The following is a 20,468-nucleotide window of genomic DNA, read 5'->3' as shown; positions in this document are numbered from 1 at the left end:
CGGCACAATATTTTACCCCCCACTTACTGTTTTTTGGGGGGCCTATGCTGCTTCCACAGTAGTCTACTGTCAAGTTGTATCATAGCTTCATCCACTGAGAGGGCTTGCCATGGGTGAAGTAGTTTGGGGAAATTATCTTGCAGTATTTTGATAATAGTCCTGACTTTGACTCCCTATCCATCTTCACACTCCTCTTCCCCTCACCCTCCATTCTCCTCTTCCCCTCTCCCTCCATTCCCCTCTTCACACTCCTCTTCCCCTCTCCATCCATTCCCCTCTTCACACTCCTCTTCCCCGCTTCACACTCCTCTTCCCCTCTTTAACCTCGCTCTATCCCTCCAATCATCTCCAACTCCTCCTCCCTGCCTGGTGCTGAGCCATGTCTCTCCCAATCACTTCCCTCACTCCTGTCATGAACCTAGAGTAACGGGGGGAGGGAGGAAGGAGAGGGGCAGCAACAAATAGGATGCTATTGTGGTCAGGAATATATTTTTCTGTCCCTCTCACACTTGTCTTGCTCTCCCTTCCTCTCTTTTTTTTCCTCAACTATACACATACTTTCTTCCTGATAATCAACTGTTAGGGGTTTCCATAATATTTTATGTGGTCCAGTTACACGCCTCCCATTCCCATCTCACAGTAAACAGTATCATCATGATGTCATACAGCGCATTCAGTCAATCAAAATGATTTCATGAAGACCTTAGTGTCCAGATTTTCCCAGTTCATGGTGTGCATACAGTACCAGTCAAAAGTTTGGACACCTACTCATTCAAGGGTTTGTCTTTATTTTCACTATTTTATACATTGTAGAATAATAGTGAAGACATCAACAATATGAAATAACACATTATGGAATCATGTAGTAACTAAAAAAAAGTGTTAAACAAATCAAAATATATTTGAGATTCTTCAAAGTAACCATCCTTTGCCTTGATGACAGCTTTGCAATTCTCTCAACCAGCTTCAACTGGAATGCTTTTCCAGCCGTCTTGATGGAGTTCCCATATATGCTGAGCACTTGTTGGCTGCTTTTCCTTCACTCTGCGGTCCAACTCATCCCAAACCCTCTCAATTGGGTTGAGATCGGGTGATTGTGGAGGCCAGGTCATCTGATGCAGCACTCCATCACTCTCCTTCTTGGTCAAATAGCCCTTACACAGCCTGGAGTTGTGTTTGGTCATTGTCCTGTTGAAAAACAAATGATGGTCCCACTAAGCATACACACTTAGTATGGTCATGGATGATCAGCTGGGTTAGATTACAACCATAAAGGCTATATAGGGTACTCGCACGTCAAGACCCATGGTCAGATTACTTTTCATAGATGGTAAGAAATCAAAGAATGTGGTAGAACTGTTTACAGATTAAATTAGTTACAAAGCTGGGACAGTTTCCAAATGAATAGCATCTGTAGAAACGGTACAAAACAAGCAACTTGTTAGCTGGCTCTGCAAACAAATATCACTGCAAATCTATATCATATGAGCTCCACTGTGCGGGCTTCTACCCTAACACGACAGCTAAATTGTCAAATTTTAGGATAACAGTGAATATCTGTACCTAGCAAACATGACAAACCATAACCTCCGCCTAACAGATAAACAACATTACTCTGATCTCCATTTTGGCAGCTAGTTAGCTGGTTGTCTGCATGGCTAGCTAGTGAAAGTGACAGCTGAAGTTGACACACCAAGTCAGGCCAAATTTACTACCAAATTAAATTACATCGGTAGAAACCAGATTGAACAACCAACTAGTTGGTTTGTGTTTAGCTGTATATAATCAGCTATTGAGACAGAGCAATCATTCGAAATCCACCTCTGATGTGCTCGCCATGTAATCATGACAGGATTTGCGTGCCTGTATGTGCGTGTGTAGGTTTGAGAAGATGATCAGTGGGATGTACATGGGGGAGCTGGTGCGTCTGATCCTGGTAAAGATGGCCAAGGAGGACCTGGCGTTCAAGGGTCACACCACTCCTGACCTCCTCACCACAGGACACTTCCAGACCAGCTTCGTCTCCGCCATCGAAAACGACAAGTCAGTAGTATGAGTGTACAATATGTGTGAGACTGTGGGCCTATTTAATCAAGGTATAAAATAATAGATGGCATGGCTCTTTCATTGACTCTGTCTTGTATCTTGATATAACTTGGTTGATGATCATGAATATGATGCTGCTGCTAATGATGATCATGAATATGATGCTGCTGATGATGAATATGATGATAATGATGAGCAAGTACCAAACCTAATGTTATACTTTTTAAGCCAGTATGTAACTGAGGTGGTGCTCTCTTTCTGACAGAGACCAGGAGGGTCTGGTGAGTGCGGAGAAGGTGCTGAGGGGGCTGGGCCTGGACCCTTCTGGGGAGGACTGCGTGGCCACTCAGAGGGTGTGTCAGGTGGTGTCGACACGGGCCGCCCACCTGTGTGCTGCCACGCTAGTCTCTGTTTTGAGACAGATCAGAGACAACAAGGCTGCGGAGAGGCTGAGGACAACCATAGGAGTGGACGGCTCTGTCTACAAGAACCACCCACAGTGAGTGGATCAGTTTTTGTGTGTTTTAGCCCAAGTGTGTGTGTGAGCTTTGAGATGCTGTACTCTGGGGTTATCTCTAACAGAGTGGGGATCAATGACATTGTCATTGTGGCTCCCGCCAATTCAGGATAGAACAGATGAAGTATTGTACTTAAAATGGCACTTAACGTATTTTACTAGATACTCAGGTAATCTACATCTTCTCTGTGACACACCACTCGGGGTTACTACTCACTGAAGTATAGAAGGAGTGCTCTTACTTCTAAGGCATTAGAATGAACTAAACTAGACTGCACAGTGTAATTACAGTGGAACTGACCCTCATCTCAAATGCCAGTCATGAATTTGGTTGGCTTACAGTTCATCCTGCTCTACAGATGTTGGATTTGAATTTGATCACCCTGTTGTTTCAGGAAATTTCCTGCAGCATACTTTTAGTGTATTTGTTTAAAAAGGCTTTGTAATTTCCACTTGACTTGATTTGCCCTTACAAAAATGTATCCATCCCCCAAAAAATGTTTATTAATTATAATTCACACACTAATTCAGATTTCCTGTTTCTGCAGGGTTATTTTCCTGCTGTGAGAAACTGGTCAAATTTAAGATTCTACACCATGTAAAATAAGACCTTCAAATCAAGTGCTACCATTTCCCTCATATCCTCTATCCCTTGTGGACACTGTAGATATCAAGCAGTGCAAGGCTCAAATACACTACTACTCCAGTCCTTTCACCACATCAAAAATGTAATGCAATTGCACAATATCCCATTTCATTCAAATGTATTCAGGCTCAATTTGACACTCAACCCACAACTTGAGTTTCACACCAGAGCCATGACTCGCTGTGAAGTATAGGAATCCTATAATAAACTATTGTTGTGACTTTACTTTCATTAATCTGACTGTTATTTATCTAATCCACTAAAGATGTTTAATTGTTACCGATTTTTAAATGAATCATGCAACAATTCACTCATTAGGAATTGGGGCATCATGAGCGGTATATTTTTATTTGTTTATTTAACTTTAACCATCTCCCGAATTAAACTCTAAAGGTTATATATATTATATCCATAAACATTGAACTCATTAATCATAATATCATCATTCTGAACACTCGTAACCTCCTGCATCTGCAAAACCCCATCCTTATGATTCAGTACTACACAAATTGGTTTAATTATTTGTTTACTAGCTAACTAAATGATAACACAGGATAAATATACACACTTAATACATTAGAAACAGGTCCCTAGCAGACTGACACAATATTGCGGCTTGTTACGAGAGAGAACGAGAGAATACTTTGGGACATTTAGAAACTACTCTCACAGTAATCATATACTTTGCACACGAACCGCCGCCCGTTTGAAGACCCCATGAATGTATTTCTCTACCATAAGCCACCTCCAACATAATTTTAGGAAAATGTGGCACTATGTCCAACCGGCGTCACAATCACAGACCATGTGTATGGCGTCGTGAGGGCGAGAAGTTTGCTGATGTCAATGTTGTGAACAGAGTGCCCCATGGTGGTGAGGGGTTATGGTATGTGCAGGCATAAGATACAGACAGCAAACACAATTGCATTTTATCATTGGCAATTTGAATGCTCAGAAATACAGTGATGAAATCCTGAGGCCTATTGTGTGGCCCTTCTTTTTTCTTTTTTGATAAAGTTATCTGTGGCCAACAGCTGCATATCTGTATTACCAGTCATGTGAAATCCATATATTAGGACCTAATGAATTGATTTCAATTGACTGACTGATTTCCTAATATGAACTGTAACTCCAGTAAAGTCTTTGAAATTGTTGCATGTTGTGTTTTTATATTTTTGTTCTGTATAAATTACACCGGATGAGGGGAATTACAATGGAAATTAACCTTAAATCTCAAGTGCCAATTAAATTTACAAGACCAAGTAAGGAATGGTTTATACACATGTATTCACTAATAAGAAACATGAACAAATTGTAATTAATTTACTAACAGTTTACTAATAGCTAATTAAACCTTTTTAACATTTTAATAAGCTTAAAAGTAAAGTTGTGCCTCTCCTCGCCCAGGTTTGCGCGGCGGCTCCACAAGATGGTACGGCGTCTGGTGCCGGACTGCGACGTGCGTTTCCTGCGCTCAGAGGACGGCAGCGGGAAGGGGGCGGCCATGGTGACGGCGGTGGCCTACCGGCTGGCTACCCAACATGCTGAGCGGCAGCGTGTTCTGGACGCCCTGCGTCTGAGCCGGGAGCAGCTTCTGGAGGTGAAGAGGAGGATGGGAGATGAGATTAATAGGGGCCTGGCCAAGGAGAGTCATGACCAGGCCACCGTCAAGATGCTGCCCACCTACGTCCGCTCCACCCCCGACGGAACAGGTATAAGAAGGGGTGGTATCTGCGGAAGAATCTCAATTGCAGTTCCTCGTGTCCTCTCGGCTCATTCTCAAAAAACATTGGATTAGAAGGTCAGAGGGAGGGAGATGGGAGGAATGTGTGTGACTGGGAGGAGATGGAGCCATAAGATGTTAATTGAAGGGTACCCACCATGGACCTTGAAAATTTCAGAAAGCCCTTGATTGAACATCCTGGAAAATAGACAGATGTCCTTGGAAGGACTAGCAGGAGAATGAGGAGTAGGAAACCTTAAGCTGCTACATGTAGTTAAGAATTTACCAAATCAATACACCAAATTCACTTAGGAACAGTCCACCTGTGCCTAGGGTGTTTGGGTGGGTGGTCAGCCAGCAATCAGAGGGTTACCGGTTGGAAATTCAGGGATGACAAAAAAGTCTGCCAGGATGTGAACACCTACTTCCGTTATTAAACAAGGCACATAACCCTCTAGCTGCTAAATGTAAAAAATAAATCAAAATGTAAGTGTTAAGTTATCGCTCTTGCTTAGCTACCTTCCCTATTGTCTGACTCATTGAATTTATCAGAGCACGGTGACTTCTTGGCCCTTGACCTGGGTGGGACCAACTTCCGAGTTCTGCTGGTTCGCGTGCGGGGCGGGAAGAGACGCAGCGTGGAGATGCACAACAAGATCTACGCCATCCCCCAGGAGGCTATGCAGGGCACTGGAGAGGAGGTAAACCGGAAAATGTCCGTCTGTTATGTCACAGTCCCAGTCCACTGCATTGGTCATTTGACACCTCTCTCGGTCTGTTCTCTGTCAGCTGTTTGACCACATAGTGCACTGCATCGCTGACTTCCTGGAGTACATGGGTATGAAAGGAGCTTCCTTGCCCCTCGGCTTCACCTTCTCCTTCCCCTGCCATCAGAAAAAACTGGACCAGGTAACAAAGCAAACACGCACACGCAAAACTCGTTTTAAACATTGTTTTTGGATGGCTTGAACCACTGCTGAACCTCTCACAGACAGAACGTTGAAAACACTTGAGAACAGTCGGTGCTCTGTCTGCACCTGTTCATTCAAATGGCAAGGCTTGGAAGGACAAGTGCTGACAGGAGTGGACAAAGTGCATCACATGGTCTGTTCCCACATTGTATAAGGCGTCTGTAGGAGAGGTCGACCAGTTATGATTTTTCAACTCTGATACCGATTTATTGGAGGACCAAAAAAAAAAACGATGCCGATTTAATCGCCCTTTAAAAAAAGTGTGTGTGTGTGTGTGTGTGTGTGTGTGTGTGTGTGTGTGTGTAATAATGACAATTACAACAATACTGAATGAACAATGACCACTTTATTCTAACTTAATATAATACATTAATAAAATCTATTTAGTCTCAAATAAATAATGAAACATGCTCAATTTGGTTTAAATAATGCAAAAACACAGAAGGAAGTAAAAGTGAAATATGTGCCATGTAAAAAAAACTAGTTTAAGTTCCTTGCCCAGAACACATGAAAGCTGGTGGTTCAATATTCCCAGTTCTTCAATATTCCCAGTTAAGAAGTTTTAGGTTGTAGTTAATATAGGAATTATGATGCGTCCTGACATAGTATAGGCTAACCAACACTCTGCTCAGGGCCAGGTAAAGATGCCCATCCCCCGCCCTCCTAATGTGATGTCCATTCCTCCTCCTCCTCAGGGTATCTTGCTAAAGTGGACCAAGGGTTTCAAAGCTACCGGCTGCGAGGGAGAGGATGTTGTGTGTCTACTGAAGGATGCTATCCACCGCAGAGAGGTTAGAGGTCACACCCACCCACTGGGCTTAGTCACAATCCTTCACTGCCCAGAATCAAAACGCTGTTACACATTACAGTACCTGTAGGATCTCAAATCCATTTAAAATTGAATGTGATACCATGAAAGTACACCAACCGTAACTTTGATATTATAGTATACCAATCTGAAATCCTTTGGTTATGAAAAAGGGTTCCATTTTAGTGATCCATAAGTCCATGTGTTGATATTTTTGTAGGAGTTTGACCTGGACGTGGTTGCCGTGGTGAATGACACTGTGGGCACCATGATGACCTGTGGCTACGAAGACCCACTGTGTGAGGTGGGCCTCATCGTAGGTGAGTCTCCAATAGCCTACTGTATGTTCCTTCTGGATCAAAGCACAGTCTGTAAGACATCGATAACTGCCTTTCTTTTTCTTTGAGTGTCTGTTGCTCTCTTTTTCTCTCACACACACACATTTCCCCTCTCTCCAGGTACTGGCACCAATGCCTGCTACATGGAGGAAATGCAGAATGTGGAGCTGGTGGAGGGGGACGAGGGGAGGATGTGTGTTAACATGGAGTGGGGGGCCTTTGGGGACCACGGGGAGCTGGACGACTTCAGCACAGAATTCGACAGAGCCGTGGACGACTGTGCCACCAACCCTGGCAAACAGAGGTAGCCTATTACTGTTTGTTTACAACAGTGCTGAAAGAAAAATAAAGAGTACACCTTTAGTTGGGGTGCTGATTTACGGCGGCTCAATTAAACAAATTAAATCTCCTTTCTGTGGATTTATTGGACTGTTTGTTAAAGTTGATTTATGTGTCTTTGGAGGCTGGGATTAGGTTTGCAAAGGGAGGGTATATTAAAGGAAACTTTCTAAATTTACCAGTAAACTACCAGAATTTGTGTAATCTAACACAGAACATCTAGTGACCATTTTGGGTACTTCAGATTATCACAGGTGTCTGTAATTATCTCTGGCCCTCTGTGTGGCTTTATCAATGTGAAATATATTAAATTAGATTATTTAAAAAAAATAATAATAATAATACTAAGCTGTAAAAAATGATTCTACATATAAACCAACTTAGTGAATACAATTGGTGTTTAATATGAGGGTTTTAGCATGAAATATCCTTCATTTATTTACTTTGCTAGGTCAATGTATTTGTTAATGTTTTGGAGTTAAACTGGTGGCAGTTGTGAAAAAAGTAAATAGTTGGAAGAGTTGCGGTGTTAATAGAAAATAAAGACATTGTTTTTAGATTTTTTAAATTTTCATTTATTATGCTATTTTCTCGAACATATAGGCTATTGACTAGACGGAGATAATAAATGAATAATACACAGAAAAAATATTAATGCAACATGTAAAGTGTTGGTCCCATGTTTCATGAGTTGAAATTAAAGATCCCAGAAATATTCCATACACACAAAAAGCTTATTTCTCTCAAATGTTCATCCCTTTTAGTGAGCATTTCTCCTTTGCCAAGATAATCCATCCACATGACCAGGTGTCATATCAAGAAGCTGATTAAACGGCATGATCATTACTCAGGTGTACTTTGCACCGGGACCAGTACAAGGTGCACCGGGACCAGTACAAGGTGCACCGGGACCAGTACAAGGACTCTCTAAAATGTGCAGTTTTTTTCACAACACAACAGTCTTGAAGGAGCGTGCAATTGGCATGCTGACTGCAGAAATGTCCACCAGAGCTCTTGCCAGAGATGTGATTAATGTTAATTTCTCTACCATAAGCAGACTTCAAAGTTGTTTTAGTGAATTTGGCAGTACTGGCCTCAGAACCACAGACCACTTGTATTGCGTCTTGCGGGCATTTTGTCTTTGACAATTTGAATGCACAGCGACTGTGACAAGAACCTGAGGCCCATTGTCGTGCCATTCATCCGTCGCCATCACCTCATGTTTCAGCATGATAATTCATGGCCCTGTGTCGCATGGATCTGTACACAATTCTAGGAAGCTGAAAATGTCTGTTTCGATGGCCTGCATACTCACCAAACATGTTACCCATCTCCATTGAGCTTGTTTGGGATGCTCTGGATCGAAGTGTAGTACAGCGTGTTCGAGTTCCTGCCAATATCCAGCAACTTCACACAGCTATTGAAGAGTGAGACAACATTCCACAGACCACAATCAACAGCCTGATGAACTATGCGAAGGTTATGTGTCGCTCTGCATGAGGCAATGGTGATCACCAGATACAGACTGGTTTTCTGATCCACACCACTACCTTTTTTAAAGGTATCTGTATTCCCAGTCTTGTGAAATCCATAGATTAGGGCCTACTGAATTGATTTCATTTGACTGATTTCCTTATATGAACTGTAACTCAGTAAAATCTTTGAAATTGTTGCGTTATACATTTTTGTACAGTGCGTTCGGAAAGTATTCAGATTTTTTGCAAATCTATTAAAAATAAAAAACGGAACTATTACATTTACATAAGTATTCAGACCCTTTACTCTACTTTGTTGAAGCACCTTCGGCAGTGATTACAGCCTTAAATCTTCTTGGGTATGAAGCTATAAGCTTGGCACATCTGTATTTGTGGAGTTTCTCCCATTCTCTGCAGATCCTCTGAAACTCTGTCAGGTTGGATGGGGCACTGCACAGCTATTTTCAGGTCTCTCCAGAGATGTTAGATCGGGTTCAAGTCTGGGCTCTGGCTGGGCCACTCAAGGACATTCCGAGACTTATCCCGAAGCCACTCCTGAATTGTCTTGGCTGTTTGCTTACGGTCGTGGTCCTGTTGGAAGGTGAACCTTCACCCCAGTCTGAGCGCTCTGGAGTTGGTTTTCATCAAGGATCTCTCTGTACTTTACTCTGTTCATCTTTCCCCCGATCCTGACTAGTCTCCCAGTCCTTGCCATGGGAATACATCCCCACAGCATGGTGCTGCTACCACCATGCTTCACCGTAGGGATGGTGCCAGGTTTCTTCCAGACATAACGCTTGGCATTCAGGCCAAAGAGTTCAATCTTGGTTTCATCAGATCAGAGTTTCTCATGGTCAGAGTCCTTTTAGGTGCCTTTTGGCAAACTCCAAGCGGTCTGTAATTTGCTTTTCACTGAGGAGTTGCTTCCGTCTGGCCACTCTACCATAAAGGCCTGATTGGTGGAGTGCTGCAGAGATGGTTGTCCTTCTGGTAGGTTCTCCCATCTCCACAGAGGAGATTATCTTTCAAAGATAGTTGGATTTTTACAAACTAACTTCACAGATCTTCAATGTAAAGTTTTAAACATTGTTTCCCATGCTTGTTCAATGAACCATAAACAATTCATGAACATTCACCTGTGGAATGGTCATTAAGACACTAACAGCTACAGCCGGTAGGCAATTAAGGTCACAGTTATGAGAACTTAGGACACTGAAGAGGCCTTTCTACTGACTCTGGAAAAACACCAAAAGAAACATGCCCAGGGTCTCTGCTCATCTGTGTGAACGTGCCTTAGGCATGCTGCAAGAAGGCATGAGGACTGCAGATGTGGCCAGGGCAATACATTGCAATGTCCGTACTGTGAGACGCCTAAGACCGCGCTACGGGGTAACAGGACGGACAGCTGATCGTCCTTGCAGTGGCAGACCACGTGTAACAACACATGCACAGGATCAGTACATTCAAACATCACACCTGCGGGACAGGTACAGGATGGCAACAACAACTGCCCGAGATACAACAGGAACGTTCAATCCCTCCATCGGTGCTCAGACTGTCCGCAATAGACAGAGAGGCTGGACTGAGGGCTTCTAGGCCTGTTGTAAGGCAGGTCCTCACCAGACATCACCGGCAACAATGTTGCCTATGGACACAAACCCTCCGGCGCTGGACCAGACAGGACTGGCAAAATGTGCTCTTCACTGAGGAGTTGCGGTTTTGTCTCATCAGGAGTGATGGTCAGATTTGCGTTTATCGTCAAAGGAATGAGCGTTACACCGAGGCCTGTACTCTGGAGCGGAATCGATTTGTAGGTGGAGGGTCTGTCATGGTCTGGGGTGGTGTGTCACAGCATCATCGGATTGAGCTTGTTGTCATTGTAGGCAATCTCAACACTGTGCGCTACAGGGAAGAAATCCTCCTCCCTCATGGTACCCTTCCTGCAGGCTCATCCTGACATGACCCTCCAGCATGACAATGCCACCAGCCATACTGCTCGTTCTGTGCGTAATTTCCTGCAAGACAGGAATGTCAGTGTTCTGCCATGGCCAGCGAAGAGCCCGGATGGGACCTGTTGGATCGGAAGGTGAGGGCTAGGGCCATTCCCCCCCAGAAATGTCCGGGAACTTGCAGGTGCCTTGGTGGAAGAGTGGGGTAACATCTCACAGCAAGAAATGGCAGATCTGGTGGAGTCCATGAGGAGGAGATGCACTGTAGTACTTAATGTGTCTTGTGGCCACACCAGATACTGACTTTTGATTTTGCCCCCCCCCCCTTTGTTCAGGGACACATGTGACTAACAGAAATGGAATAATGTCTGGAACTTGTTCAGTTTGTCCCAGTTGTTGAATCTTATGTTTATACAAATATTTACACATGTTAAGTTTGCTGAAAATAAATGCAGTTGACAGTGAGGATGTTTCTTTTTTTGGGGCGAGTTTATTTTAGATTCTTCAAAGTAGCCTTGATGACAGCTTTGTATATCTTTTGATTTCACACTTTTCTGGTTACTACATGATTCCACATGTTATTTCATAGTTTTAATGTCTTCACACAATGTAGAAAATAGTCAAAAATAAAGAAAACGGCTAGGTGTGTCCAAACTTTTGACTGCTAATGTGTGTGTGTATATATAACAAAATAGTTATTAAAGTATAAAATACATATATTTTATGTTAATTCCCGAAATAGCTGAAAATTGCAGTCATTTTTTTTTGTAATTTACCAGTAGATTTGCGACCCTAGCTGGGACAACTACACGCTCCAGTGCAATAACGCTTTCATCCATAAAACCTGAAGTGTGTTTTTCCACAGTGGGATTCTGTCAACAAAACTGTGTAGCAGTAAGCCTCAGGATTCAAGTCTCTCTCGGTCTCTCTGTCAGGTATGAGAAGATGATCAGTGGGATGTACCTTGGGGAGATAGTGAGGAACGTACTGCTGGAGTTCACTGCAAAGGGACTTCTGTTCCGAGGCAAACTCTCTGAGAGGCTCAAGACCAGAGGCATCTTTGAAACCAAGTTCCTCTCCCAGATCGAGAGGTGAGTCGGTGTCAGAGTTTGCTTGTCTGCGAATGTGGCAATTACGCTTTTAGTCACTATCTAGTGTGGATGTCTGATGAGCCAAAGGAAGATTTGGAAAAGTGTCACTAAAAAGGTTAACAGCCATGGTGGGAGCAACGTGTGCGTCCCCTTTTCAGGGTATCAAAGCTATTGGATTTCAATACGATGTCCCTCCTAGACACCAAAATGTCGAGCATATGATGGAGAACAATGTTGTGTGCACTTCATGTTCACCCTAAATGATTTGACTGTTATCTGTGCCTGCCTGTCTCTCACCCCCCTTGTCAGTGACCGTCTGGCCCTGAGGCAGGTGCGCTCCATCCTGCAGCACCTGGGTCTGACCAGTTCTACGTGTGACGACAGTATCCTGGTGAAGGAGGTGTGCAGCGTGGTGGCTCGTCGCGCTGCCCAACTCTGTGGTGCCGGCCTGGCCGCTGTGGTCGATAAGATCCGGCAGAACCGCAACCTCTCCGAGCTCAAAATCACAGTGGGTGTCGATGGAACGCTCTACAAACTACATCCACAGTGAGTGGTTATTAGATAGTATTATCACAAAGAGAGAGTCCGGTTAAAGCTATACTCCAGGGGCTGTATTCATGAATCGTCCCAGAGTACGAGTGCTGATTTAGGATTTTGCCTTTTCGATGACAATGAAAAACATATGGACTGAGTGTACTCTACTCCTAGATCAGCACTGTTTTTCGTACACTTTTTTAACACGGGCGCAGACGTTAATTGCACATTTAACTGTAGGCAGCTGGTAGTTTCAGTTTATAGCCTTTACTTGGCTCTTACTTTTCCCTTTATTATCTTACTGAATCTATGAATAAAATTAGTGGGTGCAAAAAGGATAAACATTGAGAAACTCTAACATAAGTTTTTCTTCGAGGCTCTGTTTCCGTGGTTACGTAGGTAAAATGCAAACATCAATCTAGTTCATTAAAATGTTACGCATGGTTTCTTTATGCATTTACAAACCTAATCTCCTTTCAATAATGATAAGAATTTGAGTTTAATTGGTGTGAGATACAGATAGATATATATATATATATATATACACACACACACACACACACACACTGCATTCGGAAAATATTCGGACCCTGTGACTTTTTCCACATTTTGTTACTTTACAGCCTTATTTTAAAATTGATTTAAATACAAAATAACCTCATCAATTTACACACAATACCCCATAATGACAAAGCGAAAACCGGTATTTGACCAAGAACCCGATGGTCAATCTGACAGAGCTCTGTAGTTCCTCTGTGGAGATGGTTGTCCTGGAAGGTTCTCCCATCTCTGCAGCACTCCACCAATCAGGCCTTTATGGTAGAGTGGCCAGATGGAAGCCACTCCTCAGTAAAAAGGCACATGACAGCCCCCTTGGAGTTTGCCAAAAGGCACCTAAAGGACTCTCAGACCATGGTCTGATGAAACCATGATTGAACACTTTGGCCTGAATGCCAAGCATCACGTCTGGAGGAAACCTGGCACCATCCCTACGGTGAAACATGGGGTGGCAGCATCATGCTGTGGGCATGTTTTTCAGCGGCAGGGACTGTGAGACTAGTCAGGATCGAGGGAAAGATGAATGGAGCAAAATACAGAGATCCTTGATAACGCGCTCAGGACCGCAAACTTTTTAGCGAAGGTTCACCTTCCAACAGGACGACGACCCTAAGCACACAGCCAAGACAACGTAGGAGTGGCTTCGGGACAAGTCTCAATGTCCTTGAGTGGCCCAGCCAGAGCCCGGACTTGAACCCGATCAAACATCTCTGTAGAGACCTGAAAATAGCTGTGCAGCGACGCTCCCCATCCAACCTGACAGAGCTTTAGAGGATCTTCAGAGAAGAATGGGAGAAACTCCCCAAATACAGGTGTGCCAAGCTTGTAGCATCATACCCAAGAAGAGTCAAGGCTGTAATCACTGTCAAAGGTGATTCAACAAAGTACTGAGTAAAAGGGTCTGAATACTTATGTAAATGTGATTATTTCAGTTGAATTGTGTGTATATGTCATATATCATTGTGTGTATATGTTGATACAGTGCCTTGCGAAAGTATTCGGCCCCCTTGAACTTTGTGACCTTTTGCCACATTTCAGGCTTCAAACATAAAGATATAAAACTGTAGTTTTTTGTGAAGAATCAACAACAAGTGGGACACAATCATGAAGTGGAACGACATTTATTGGATATTTCAAACTTTTTTAACATTTCAAAAACTGAAAAATTGGGCGTGCAAAATTATTCAGCCCCTTTACTTTCAGTGCAGCAAACTCTCTCCAGAAGTTCAGTGAGGATCTCTGAAGGATCCAATGTTGACCTAAATGACTAATGATGATAAATACAATCCACCTGTGTGTAATCAAGTCTCCGTATAAATGCACCTGCACTGTGATAGTCTCAGAGGTCCGTTAAAAGCGCAGAGAGTCCGAGATACTGTTGTGAAGAAGTTTAAAGCCGGATTTGGATACAAAAAGATTTCCCAAGCTTTAAACATCCCAAGGAGCACTGTGCAAGCGATAATATTGAAATGAAAGGAGTATCAGACCACTGCAAATCTACCAAGACCTGGCCGTCCCTCTAAACTTTCAGCTCATACAAGGAGAAGACTGATCAGAGATGCAGCCAAGAGGCCCATGATCACTCTGGATGAACTGCAGAGATCTACAGCTGAGGTGGGAGACTCTGTCCATAGGACAACAATCAGTCGTATATTGCACAAATCTGGCCTTTATGGAAGAGTGGCAAGAAGAAAGCCATTTCTTAAAGATATCCATACAAAGTGTAGTTTTAAGTTTGCCACAAGCCACCTGGGAGACACACCAAACATGTGGAAGAAGGTGCTCTGGTCAGATGAAACCAAAATTGAACTTTTTGGCAACAATGCAAAACATTATGTTTGGTGTAAAAGCAACACCCTGAACACACCATCCCCACTGTCAAACAAGGTGGTGGCAGCATCATGGTTTGGGTCTGCTTTTCTTCAGCAGGGACAGGGAAGATGGTTAAAATTGATGGGAAGATGGATGGAGCCAAATACAGGACCTTTCTGGAAGAAAACCTGATGGAGTCTGCAAAAGACCTGAGACTGGGACGGAGATTTGTCTTCCAACAAGACAATGATCCAAAACATAAAGCAAAATCTACAATGGAATGGTTCAAAAATAAACATATCCAGGTGTTAGAATGGCCAAGTCAAAGTCCAGACCTGAATCCAATCGAGAATCTGTGGAAAGAACTGAAAACTGCTGTTCACAAATGCTCTCCATCCAACCTCACTGAGCTCGAGCTGTTTTGCAAGGAGGAATGGGAAAAAAATGTTCAGTCTCTCGATGTGCAAAACTGATAGAGACATACCCCAAGCGACTTACAGCTGTAATCGCAGCAAAAGGTGGCGCTACAAAGTATTAACTTAAGGGGGCTGAATAATTTTGCATGCCCAATTTTTCAGTTTTTGATTTGTTAAAAAAGTTTGATATATCCAATAAATGTCGTTCCACTTCATGATTGTGTCCCACTTGTTGATTCTTCACAAGAAAATACAGTTTTATATCTTTATGTTTGAAGCCTGAAATGTGGCAAAAGGTCGCAAAGTTCAAGGGGGCCGAATACTTTCGCAAGGCACTGTATATACAATTTAATCCATTTAAGAATAAGGATGTAACATGATATAAATATATAATTCTAGCCTCATACCTTTTAACAGCACCTTTTTACAGTGCCTGCATGTACATCTGCCTATGAGTTTCCCTCATTCTCTTGTCCCTTGCCATATGAACTCACTTCCCCTTCATTCCCTGCAGATTCTGGTCCATTGTCTATTCTCAGTAAGAAGATTCTAACCTGCTTCTGATCTCTCTCCTTATCTCTCTTCTTCACAGCTTCTCCAGCATCATGCATGAGACGGTCAGGGACCTGGCGCCTCAGTGCGAGGTCACTTTCCTCCAATCAGAGGATGGAAGTGGAAAGGGGGCGGCTCTCATCACGGCGGTGGCCTGTCGCATCCGAGACGCCGGACAGCGCTGAGCGAGGGGCTCTGGGGACACCGAGAACAAGGGTTACGTCCCAATTGGCACCCTATTTCCTAAATAGTGCACTGCCTTTGACCAGTGCCCTATGCTCAAAAGTAGTGTACTGAATGGGGGGGGGGGGGGGGTGGTAGGGATTTGGGAAACAGCCATGGGCGGGGTCACAACAGGGACAGCACAGGATGACAAAGGGATACTGGAAAAGGAGCACAACGGACTTCTTACTTAGAGATTTGCTGTGCCTCATCGCATCTGTTGATCAAAAGGATCTGTTAATCAAAAGTAGTGACGTTCACAACAGCCTGCGTTGTTTTTTTTTACAGTTTTTTGATTCTGGTGTGTGTTTGTAATAGAAAGTACTTGGCCGGTGGGCCACATTGAAAAGGGACATGCAGAGAATTAAATATTTTTGTTTATGAATATGTTTCCTAACAGAAGCAGAGATTCTGTTTTCTTATGTGAAATGCGACAGTGATATTGATGACCTTAGCTGTGTTCGATTACTCATACTAACCACACTAACCGTACTTTTTGTGACATAAATTGAGTATGTAGTATGCTTATTGGTCATAGTATGGATGGAGTTATTATGCCAAAAGTTCCCAGATGTCGTACTAAATTCACCAAAATACAAAGTATACAAGCAGTGGACACTATTTCCTTGCTTTTAGGGCCCCATAATGCAATTCTTCAGAAAATGTGCTAGGCTTCACAACGTTTTCAGATTTGAAGAGAATGGTGGAAAATATGCAGCCGAAGACGGACGAGAGCAGATACAAATTCATTGCTTTAACTAATGATGACAAATGTTAAGATGTTGATCAATGTAATAAAGTCATGGCTTTTCAAATAAGTTATATGTTGGCTGACAATTTGTTAGCCACGCTATCCTTACAAACCGTATAGCATTATAGCAGTACCGGTATGTTAGCTAGTTACCTAACATTAGTTGTCTACAAATACATCGAACTTGCCAGGCAGTATATTAACTATATGCTATCTATCTACCCAACATTATTGACTTGGTTATTCACATCATTCTTAGCTATCTACTCTGATTTCAGAGCACTCTCCTCTGAGGGTACCAGAGCACAGAATAACAGATAAATTTTACGAACGCTCAACACCCGTTGAATATGACTGGTGTCAGTAAACGTCGGCAAAAAAAAGCATAATTAAATTATTGCCAGCAGCACAGGTGGAGTCACCAACACTCTGGATAACATGAAAACAGCCTAACCAACTCGGCTAGGATGAGTAAAATGGTCAGTGAGGTGGTCTCATTTGTGTTCGGGAAGTAGTTAGCCAGTTAGCTTGGGTGCTTGATTGCCGTTGTGAGGTCCGAACGCTCGGATCAACCCTACTCCTTGAATGCTCCGAGATCGAAACGCTCAGAATTTACAAACAGACAATGGACAATCTGACAACAAGTTGAATTAACGAACACACCCGAAATCGTAAAATGTCTAGCTAGTCATTTGTTATGCTAGCAAGAGGTTGCATAGCAACAGCATCAACTTCAGGTAGACAGGCGAAGCACTAGTACGCTCAACTGAAAGGATACCGTTTGTTTACAGTATACTAAAATGAACTAGTTGTGTGTGTGTGTGTGTGTGTGTGTATATACTCATTAAATATATAGTGTGTTCGTATGGGTATTCGAACACAGCTCATGTCTTCAGAATGGTGACTGCTGTACTAGGAATGAAACCACACCTGGGTTCAGAATCTGATAAATTTGAAATACTTTAGAGCATTCGCTCTATTCTACCTGGAGTGCCAGGCGGGTTAAGTTGGGACTTTTCTATGGGTCCATTGCAACAGGCAAGCTCAGTCAAGCACAGCTTAAGTATTTTAACAGATTTCCAATAGTACTTCAAACCATTAACATAACAGAATATGTACCAAGTCCATTAATGCCTAGAACACTCTGTTAGAACTAGAACGGTACATTAATTTATTTAAGAAATGTATTGTGTTTCATAAAATGTCTAATGTAAAGTGTGAGTCTAGAAGTGAGGCTAAATTGTGAATTCAAACACTGACAAATATCGATTGGAATACACCTTATTTTAGAGTCCTGGTTTGTCTGCAGGTGAAATAGAAATTAAATAATGATTGTCCATGGCTCTAATCTAAATTTCTTTCTGCTTTTCCTAGCATTATACAGTATCTTCTTGCCATATTATCAACTGTATTGGAGGAGAAGATGGACCTGAGGGGACCTTTGACTTTTTGAGAAGGAGTCGAGAGAGGATGCGAGGAACGGAGGAAAGGGGAATAGAGAAAGTGCACATGGTAGATTTCCAATTGGTTTAACGACTGCTCGCATCCTCCTCTCACCTCCTTTTTAAAAAGGACAAAGGTAAGTAAGAAAGGGTAACTTTGAAATAAATGTGCTTGTATGAATTGACTCCTCTCTGCTAGTGTGTCAAACATTTAGAGCAGGTATTCTGTCAGGGGTACGCCAAATAAAAATGATTCACTTTTTTTTTCACATTTTCAAACAGTACATTTATTTTCCAACGGGGCTATACATTTGGGTGAGTTTTTTTTTTCTTCTTCTCGCCTGAGTAGCCTCAGCCAAAAATAAAATGAAACCATCTAGTCAAATAATTAACATCCAGTCACATGAACCGTTACTCTCTCGCGGGAAACCATTCTTGTGCAGGCATTTAAAAACGAAACATGACAATTTCAAAAATAAGCCATGAGAGTTTTGAGCGAGAATAAAGATGACTTTCGAGTAGTAAAAGCAACAGATACCATGAATAAGAAGGGGCTAGAAGCGTCTTATATGGTGAGCCACCGAGTGGCTTAGGACAGGCAAGCCCCATACTATTGTGGAGGACTTAGTTCTTCCTGCTGCCGCAGATATGGCTGGGACAATGCTGGGAGAAAAGGCCCCCAAAAAACTATACAGGTAATGACTTCATCAAACAGCACTGTTTCACAATGCATCAGTGACAATGGCTTCGCATACTAGCCATTGAATTATATGTGTTACAGCTGGATGAATCGGCAGACGTGGCAGGCCTGGCACAGCTCCCTTATGTTTATGGGGGGTCAATTAGGGAAAACCAGCACAACATGAGGGGATATTTTTCAAGCATTGGACAGCTTTGGTGGTCAAGATGTGTTGGTATCTGTACTGATGGCGCAAAAGCCATGACAGGGAGACATAGGGGATTGGTAACGCGCGTGCAAGCAGTTGCTCCTGACGCCACTTGGGTACACTGCAGCATCCACCGAGAGGCTCTTGCTGCCAAGGGAATGCCTGACAGCTTGAAAGACGTTTTGGATACTACAGTGAAAATGGTTAACTTTGTTAAAGCAAGGCCTCTGAACTCTCGTGTATTTTATGCATTATGCAATGAAGTGCGCTGGTTATCAAGGGGTAAAGTGTTGACTTTATAAAAAAAATAATAATAATAATTGAGAGACGAGCTTAAAGTTCTCTTTTACTGACCATAATTTTCACGTCTGACGACGAGTTCCTCACATGACTGGCCTGTCTGGGTGATTGTTTATTCTCGCCTGAATGATCTGAGTCTAGGATTACAGGGACTCAGCAACTATATTCAACTATATTCAAAATTGAGGCTATGATTAAGAAGTTGGAGCTCTTCTCTGTCTGCATTAAGGACAACCCACGGGTCTTTCCATCATTGTATGATTTTTTTGTGTGCAAATGAACTCAAGCTTACATTGTAAAATGTGATATAGCGAAGTACCTGAGTGAGCTGGGTGCGCAATTACGCATGTACTTTCCCAAAACAGACGACACACACAACTGGATTTGTTATCCCTTTCATGCCCTGCCTCCAGTCCACTTACCGATATCTGAACAAGAGAGCCTCATCGAAATTGAAGCAAGCGGTTCTGTGAAAATTGAATTTAATCAGAAGCCACTGCCAGATTTCTGGATTGGGCTGCACTCAGAATATCTTGCCTTCCAACGAGCCGGGTTGTGATAAACTTACACTCATTCCTATGTTTAATAAATGTATTGTATAGTGTGTGTGTGTGTGTGGCAGGCTTACAATGATGGCAAAAAAAAAAACATTTGAGAGTGCACTGACCCTGGTGCTGGAGGGGCTATGCAGCTGGAGGTTGAATGTTTGAAGGGGTACGGGACTATAAAAAGTTTGGGAACCACTGGTTTAGAGGATGAATCTCAATAATTGTAGCTAGTTGTGCGAGACATTTTATAGATACAAGGATAAGTATAAGGATTGTTTTTTGTGTGCATGGTTTTCTCTAGTTACACATGATCGGATCAGGGCCAGTATGTCCTGCAGTTACCACTGTTTGTATTGCCACAGCTGTGGCTCTCTAGGCCCTTATTCACACATACTTTTGGCGCTAAGTAGCCTAGCCCGAACCATTATTTTTCTTCCGCCGAACATTATAGTTGGCACTATGCATTCGGGCAGGCAGTGTTCTCTTGGCTTCTGCCAAACCCAGATTCATCTTATTTTAAGATGAAGGCAGGTTGGAACTCTG

At 42.8% G+C, this 20,468-nt stretch overlaps 1 protein-coding gene across 1 annotated transcript in view; it reads left to right on the top strand.

The window, feature by feature from the left end:
- Positions 1–18,087, top strand: part of LOC139411073 (hexokinase-2-like) — a 58,089-nt gene extending 40,002 nt beyond the window's left edge. The window contains exons 8-18 of the mRNA XM_071156899.1: positions 1,882–2,043; positions 2,312–2,545; positions 4,617–4,921; positions 5,485–5,633; positions 5,722–5,841; positions 6,599–6,694; positions 6,932–7,031; positions 7,170–7,353; positions 11,748–11,903; positions 12,213–12,449; positions 15,816–18,087. Of these exons, the coding sequence (XP_071013000.1) occupies positions 1,882–2,043; positions 2,312–2,545; positions 4,617–4,921; positions 5,485–5,633; positions 5,722–5,841; positions 6,599–6,694; positions 6,932–7,031; positions 7,170–7,353; positions 11,748–11,903; positions 12,213–12,449; positions 15,816–15,960 (1,888 nt within the window). The 3' untranslated portion in view covers positions 15,961–18,087. The remainder of the gene's footprint in view (positions 1–1,881; positions 2,044–2,311; positions 2,546–4,616; positions 4,922–5,484; positions 5,634–5,721; positions 5,842–6,598; positions 6,695–6,931; positions 7,032–7,169; positions 7,354–11,747; positions 11,904–12,212; positions 12,450–15,815) is intronic.
- Positions 18,088–20,468: the final 2,381 nt, after the last annotated feature.

This window comes from Oncorhynchus clarkii, chromosome 6 (genome assembly GCF_045791955.1).
Source record: "Oncorhynchus clarkii lewisi isolate Uvic-CL-2024 chromosome 6, UVic_Ocla_1.0, whole genome shotgun sequence".
NCBI lineage: Eukaryota > Metazoa > Chordata > Actinopteri > Salmoniformes > Salmonidae > Oncorhynchus > Oncorhynchus clarkii.
This window is presented reverse-complemented; position numbering and strand designations above follow the sequence as displayed.